Genomic DNA, 6861 nt, shown 5'->3' with positions numbered 1-6861 from the left:
GACTGTCTGCGCTGCCGCAGAGGGCACCGCCAGGCGGTACACCACCTAGTGATTGGCGCCGTCCAGATTGGCGCCAACATCAACACAGGAACTAAAATAGAATAAAATAGAGAACCAAACACATCAAATGTTTTCTCTGTTTAAAATCTCTACTGAAAACTGAAATCACGCAAACGGTTAAAATGAAAATATATGAATTTGTTGTGCCTCCTTTCCGACCCTGTTGACCATGCCTAGCGTTGAGCACAACTGCACAAGCAGGAGAAATCAGAATCAAGGGTCTCGTCTTCGTTCCCTTCGCCTCCCCATTCCGTACCGCGTCAGATCGCACCCCTCCTCCATGGCGGCGCTCAGCCTCCGCCAGAGGCAGCTTGGTAAGCCTCGCCGTCCCGAATCCACCTTCGCCTTGGCTCCCGGGTGTTCCCCTCCTGCCCGCTCTTCCTTGCTAAGTTTTTGATTGGATCGCTCCCAGATCTGATTGTGCGGATGCTGCACCTCAACAAGCCACCGCCGCCGCCCGGCACGGCTGCGGAGCAAGAAGAGGAGGTGTACAAGATCCTGGTACTGGACAGCTTCTGCCTCTCGCTGCTCTCGCCGCTGCTCCGCGTCGCCGACCTCCGCAAGCACGGGGTCACCCTCTACTTTCCCATCGACAAGCCCCGCCAGCAGGTCGCCGACGCCCCCGCCGTGTACTTCCTCCGCCCCACGCAAGCCAATGCCGACCGCGTCGCTGCAGATGCCGCCGCCTCGCTCTACGCATCCTTCCACCTCAACTTCTCCTCCGCCCTCCCGCGCCCGCTCCTCGACCGCCTGGCCGCCGCCACCGCAGCCTCCGGCTCTGCCCACCGCGTCGCCCGCCTCGCCGACCAGTACCTCGACTTCGTCTCTCTCGAGGACAACCTCTTCTCCCTCGCCCACCCGCGCTCCTACGTCGCGCTCAACGACCCCAAAGCGGCCGACGCCGACATTGAGGCCCTCGTCGACGCGATCGCGCTCGGCCTCTTCTGCGCGGCGGCCACGCTCGGCACCGTGCCCGTCATCAGGTGCCCCCGCGGTGGCCCCGCCGAGATGGTCGCCGCCGCCCTTGACGCCCGCCTCCGGCATCACCTCCTCGCCAAGCCTAACCTCTTCACCGAGGCCTCAGCCTCAGCCTCCGTTGCCTCCTTCCAGCGCCCCGTGCTCTGCCTCTTCGACAGGAATTTGGACCTCTCTGTGGGAATACAGCACGATTGGAGCTACCGCCCCTTGGTCCATGACGTCCTCGGCCTCAAGCTCAACAAGCTCAAGATGCCCGCGGACAAGTCTGGCCCGGCCAAGGCCTACGATCTCGATGATTCCGATGCCTTCTGGGTAGCAAACAGCTGGTCGCCGTTCCCCAGGGTGGCTGAGGAGATCGAGTCGCAGCTCGCCAAGTACAAGCAGGATGTGGACGAGGTGAACCAGCGCACCGGTGGCAACAAGGATGGCATCGAGTTCGATGGCACAGACCTCATTGGCAACACCCAGCACCTGATGAATGCCGTTAACTCGCTCCCGGAGCTCACAGAACGCAAGAAGATGATCGACAAGCACACGAATATCGCGACAGCGTTGCTTGGGCACATCAAGGAGAGATCGCTGGATGGATACTGTGACTGCGGGAACGACATGCTCACGAAGGGCACCGTGGACAGGAGCACGCTACTGGGCCTTCTCCGAGGGAAGGGCACCAAGGCGGACAAGCTTCGTCTGGCTGTGACCTACCTCCTCTGTTTCGAGACGCCAGAGCTAGAGCAGGTCGAGGCGGCGCTGCGTGAGTCAGAAGTGGACATGTCAGCGTTTCAGTATGTGAAGAGGATCAAATCGCTGAACACGCAGTTTAGTGCCTCGTCGTCAAGCAGTGCAACGAGGAGCAACATTGTTGATTGGGCAGAGAAGCTGTATGGGCAGTCCATTAGCGCAGTGACAGCAGGGGTGAAGAATCTCTTGTCCAGTGGGAGGCAGCTTGCATTGACGAGGACGGTCGAAGCTCTCATGGAAGGGAAGCCGAATCCGGAGGTGGACAACTATCTGCTGTTTGACCCACGTGCCCCTAGATCAGGAAGCGGTGGGCAGTTCAAAGGGCCATTCAGAGAAGCAATTGTGTTCATGATTGGTGGTGGGAATTACATTGAGTACAGGAGCTTGATGGAGCTGGCAGAATGCTCGCAGCCGCCTTCTTCCAAGCATGTCATATACGGAGCAACTGAGATTGTCAACGGGGTGGAGTTCATCGAGCAACTTGCAGAACTGGGGCAGAAAGCGGGGCTGGGTCTGGGTGGTGGAAACAACCCTCCACTACAGTAATTACTAATAAATAAGGGGGGGTTCTTTCACATCGTTTGAACATTGTCAGATATGATATGATCATTTGCTTCCTTTTGTATGGTTTATATTCGTTGAGAATATGTTAGTGCAATCTGATCCGCAGTCTTTTTTATACTGGTTACTGGAGGCAATAATAATTATAAACAGATAGAAGAACAAGACATTCAAAGGTTTCTAGAGATGGAGCTGCTATTGTCAAGTAATTTTAATAGATAGAAATGAAGTATGCATCAATTCAAGCGGGCCCAAGTTCTTTCCTATCCATCTAGGTGATGTTTGTTTCATAAAAATGTATGATTCACACTAGATTTGAATTGACCGGTTCCAATGGTATCTGATTACGGTTAGATTTAAACAAACATGATTTAATGTTACCATCACACTCCAAATATTTGAACCAAATAGCACCATAATCCTTAACATCTAGTTACAGTTAGATTTAAACAAACATAATTTAACATTATCAGTTATTTATCACATTACAAATACGTGAACCAAACAGCACCCTAATCCTATCGATTCCCCTTCCTTCCCTCCCTCGCTCCTGGTAACCAACATGGAGTAGAAGGAAGACAAGTAGAATCAACAAGACAGACAACTCAACCTTAGCCTATGCACCAACAGGTGGTTGCGGATCAGCCACTTGACGGAGGGGAGCTCGGAACTGCTGCGTGTCTGTCTGGGCGGACTGGAACTGGAATTTCAGCTCAAACAACAGCTTCCTCCCCAATTTGCATTGCCATTTCTTTGCACACAAGAGTATCAATTCAAGGATATGCATCTTTGCCTCCTCACTCAGCCATGACAAGTCAATCACCTATGGTACTAGTGCTGCTGTATATTAGTACAAAGCAAGGCAATGGAATGCCACCAGCCAATCGTTGATTCAATCAACATCTTTCAGAGCCCATTCTTACATGGCTACATCTACAATTCCAGGTTGGTTTGTTGGCTCTATTCTTCTAACTGCGTATTATATGTTCTCTCCTCCAGATGGTGGTGGTGGTAGCTCGGCGACCTTTGGGGGAGCACCCAGCACTCGCTCCATGTCCAACCGCACCTCAATGTTGCGCATGCTGTACCCAACGATCATCAGCCAGAACAGCAAGTTGGCCAGCTGACTTGCACTTGTTTCCGAGACTGCTGTCTGCACACACACACACACACAAGTTCAAGTTCAAATCAAACAAAAGCACTGCCATGCATACCATTCCCTCACCCTCACCTTCATCTGCTCTGAGTCAGAGACCGCCAACAGGCGCTTTATGAACGCATTCATGGCAAAGACGACATCCTCGCCAGCAGTACTCGTGAGTTCCTGCAACAGCTTCCCTTTGTCAGCCTCACATTGCCAACCACCAGCACAGGTTTCATCAAATCCTCTGCTGTCTTCATAGGGATGTAACAGTCTACAAGTATATGTACCTTCAAATTCTGAGGCTCTAGACTCTTCAGATATTCCAACAGCTCATTACTTCCTTGTGATGTTTTCCTAGCAACTTGACGGCTCAGCTCATCGATTTCTGCTTCAAGTAATTCTATATATTTTACAGCATCAATTTTCTCAGGTCCAGTGGCCTTGTTCCAACGGATAACTTCCCCGGTTACCTTTTTCTGAGTTCCAGGAGCGTAATCCTAAAAGCACATAACATGCATATTACTAAACTCTATGTATGATACCAACTACGAATATATTATATAGAGCCCACTGGAGGTCCATCTGCAGATTTATTACTTCATAATAAATAAAACAATGAAAAGCCATGCCACATGTTCAAAAATCAAGACATACGAAGGCTTCCAAAATAGCCAAACACCAAAATCCAAAGAACATGGGTGGGAGGTGTGATTCTTGGAGCTAGGACAGCTGAGTAGGGAGTGCAAGACACATAAATACATGGACTGGTAAACCTGGAAAATGACATGTGGGGTCAGCTGGCCATGTTAGCAATGCCATGTAGACATGACATAGTCATTAGAGAGGCATGGACTTTGGTTGTACAACTAGTAAGTTTAGGGACTTTATACCCTGCATTTTAGCATTTTACTGATCACATATACCTATTACAAGTATATGGAGACAAAGTTGGACAAACAACTACCTTTTCTTCTTTTGGTTCAGGAAGAGCAATCTGCTCCAAACTCTGTTGCAGTTCCAGACGGTACTGTGCATTCCTAAACATGTATCCAGTCATTAGGACACTGTACATAAGCTGAGCCAGATTTTCAGCGACCTGTTTTGATAAAAGATAATCGTAACAAAGCAACAATCAAAAGACACAAATGTCATGCAAAATGTAAATTTTCCATTGGGAAAACAGCCATAGGAATAGGAGGTACTCAATACCGTTGAGACAGTTACAGCGAAAAATTGTGGTGGTAAAGTGCCCATCATATTAGTCACTGTTTGGCGCATGGCCTCGACAACCTTTGAGAGAGAAAAAAAATATGGAGAGTAGTTAGCGCTATTTTCACAGCTGATATGTACACCTAATAGAAATATGATACACACAACCGGGGGAGAGAGGATAATTAATGAAGATATGAAAATGTACCTGTGCTGGAGCTCTTTTTATGAAGAGCTCCATAAACTCTGGCTGGACATTTTTGACGTATTCGAGGAGAATAACCCTCCTGTTCTTGGGCTGTTAGGGAAGGAAACATCACATAAACTAGTGAGGAATTTGCAATTTCACCCATCTGCCCTCCTCATCTAGTGGCAATGTGTAGACATTGGTGTACGTCATCTAAACATATTGGTGAGCCCCCGATCTCATCATAACTGAAGCACTGTACTGTTTAAATTAAAATATAGATACTAGCGCTGTATCGACAGAGTAAAAAAGCCATACGAACCAGTCCGTTGTTGGTTGGGTTTGCCGTGGCGTCGCCTCCAGAGCCAGAGCCAGGAGAGGCGGCACCGTTGGGCTGCTCGGCGGCGCACACGAGGCGGATGCGGTGTCGCGGCCGCAGGGGGGAGGAGGCGCGCGAGAAAGTGGCGAAGCAGCTGGATGGCGGAGGCAGAAGCCCCCTACAAGGAGTCGCAGAGGAGTGAAGCAGGAGGAGCGACGGGGACATGGCTGCTGTTGCGGCGGCGGCGGCGACGACGGAGGGGGTAGTGAATCAGATTGGGGAGAAGAGAAGAGGAACGCGACACCAATGAGGACCGTATACTGCAGCACTTGAGCAGCAAAGCAAAGCCTCTGAACCGCTCATCTTATGGATCGACGGACAATATACATGGGTACTTTTGGAAGACTCAAACAAACACTTATCAATTCTGAAACAAACCGCTCAATGTCCGAGGCAAATCATGGGTTAGATAGGGTAGCCTTCCAGGAAAAAAAATGCATTGGATTTGACCCCCTACTTCTGTTTTACGGCACCTGGTAAACGATGTAGGCCCTCTTTAATTTTTTTAGTTACCTGACTAATTTAGTTAAAATACTTTGTTTAATTTTAATGACTAAACCTGACTAAAGTGTATTGAATTAATTACTATGCATAACTGTTGTATTATCCTTATTTAATAGGACGCATGGAAGAAGAGAGGGGCAGATGCACTAAAAATACCACTTTAGTTACTTTGAATCATCTTCTTCATGACTAGAGGACTAAACTTTAGTTAGAGTGTTTTAGTCACCTTGTTTGGTTCTTTAGTGACTAGAGTTTAGTCACCCAAAACCAAACAGTGTTTTCAAACCAATGGAAGTGTGACAGGTGGCTTTCCTAACAGAAGTGCCCATTTTCTTTTTAAATGTCAATAATGTACACACTTTTGTTTGTTAAGGTTGTGCGATTGAGGGGATGAATCGGAAGGCAATCTTCTACTTACCGACGTCTGGTTGTTTGTATATCTCTATCTGTATTCTTTTAAGCACGAGTTTCATGCATCACGCGTCATGCGGGTAGATTTGTTTTTCTCCTTCATATCTAGTAACAACTAGATAAGATAAGTCTTACAACTGGTATGCGCATTCAACCATACAACCACCATGAGTGATTCCTCTTCCTCCTTGTTGTTTCTATCATATATTAATCCCTAACTTCTCATCTCTTCCTTCGTCTCTGCCTCCTTCACCTAGATTCTTCCACACCATCCTAGAGGACATCGGCCTTTCCCAGCGACAAGCACCTCGAACTTTTATCATGACTATCCACCGCTATATGCCTTTGTAGGCAGCGGGTTTGGGGCAAGCTACTCGTAGTCAAATTAAATGCTACTCCTAGTGGTGTTCAGACATCAGAGGGTTTATGGTGGATACAAATATGGTTTGGGGCAAGCTTTGGGAGTTAAACACTTCCTATGGCACGTGACTCACAACAACCACCCACTAAGATGCAATTTGAGATGTCATTGTAATCATGTTTGAGGTCACAAGCATAAGCATAGTTACTATATAATGCATGCAACAACATGAGTATCAATTACATCGTACTTGACAGTGTGCACTCTCGTACCTGACGCTATGACACACCGAAAGTGTGCACCGCATACGACACAAGAACTATGAC

At 48.4% G+C, this 6861-nt stretch overlaps 2 protein-coding genes across 2 annotated transcripts; one reads left to right on the top strand and one right to left on the bottom strand.

Moving 5' to 3' along the window:
• The first annotated feature begins 238 nt into the window (after window positions 1-238).
• LOC100280268 (SEC1-family transport protein SLY1) lies at window positions 239-2435 on the top strand. Its single transcript, NM_001153196.1, has 2 exons — window positions 239-374; window positions 473-2435. The coding sequence occupies exons 1-2, from the start codon at window positions 341-343 to the stop codon at window positions 2323-2325; spliced, it is 1887 nt and encodes a 628-aa protein (NP_001146668.1). The 5' UTR covers window positions 239-340; the 3' UTR covers window positions 2326-2435.
• A 321-nt stretch (window positions 2436-2756) lies between these two features.
• On the bottom strand, window positions 2757-5533 carry LOC103654082 (uncharacterized). The gene is made up of 7 exons (XM_008680883.3): window positions 5203-5533; window positions 4902-4991; window positions 4694-4774; window positions 4449-4580; window positions 3772-3981; window positions 3572-3664; window positions 2757-3493 (listed from the first exon to the last, which is right to left on the bottom strand). Exons 1-7 carry the CDS (start codon window positions 5422-5424, stop codon window positions 3320-3322), a joined length of 1002 nt encoding a protein of 333 aa, XP_008679105.1. The 5' UTR covers window positions 5425-5533; the 3' UTR covers window positions 2757-3319.
• Window positions 5534-6861: the final 1328 nt, after the last annotated feature.

The sequence above is a fragment of the Zea mays genome, chromosome 4 (genome assembly GCF_902167145.1).
Source record: "Zea mays cultivar B73 chromosome 4, Zm-B73-REFERENCE-NAM-5.0, whole genome shotgun sequence".
NCBI classification, from domain to species: Eukaryota; Viridiplantae; Streptophyta; class Magnoliopsida; order Poales; family Poaceae; genus Zea; species Zea mays.
This window is presented reverse-complemented; position numbering and strand designations above follow the sequence as displayed.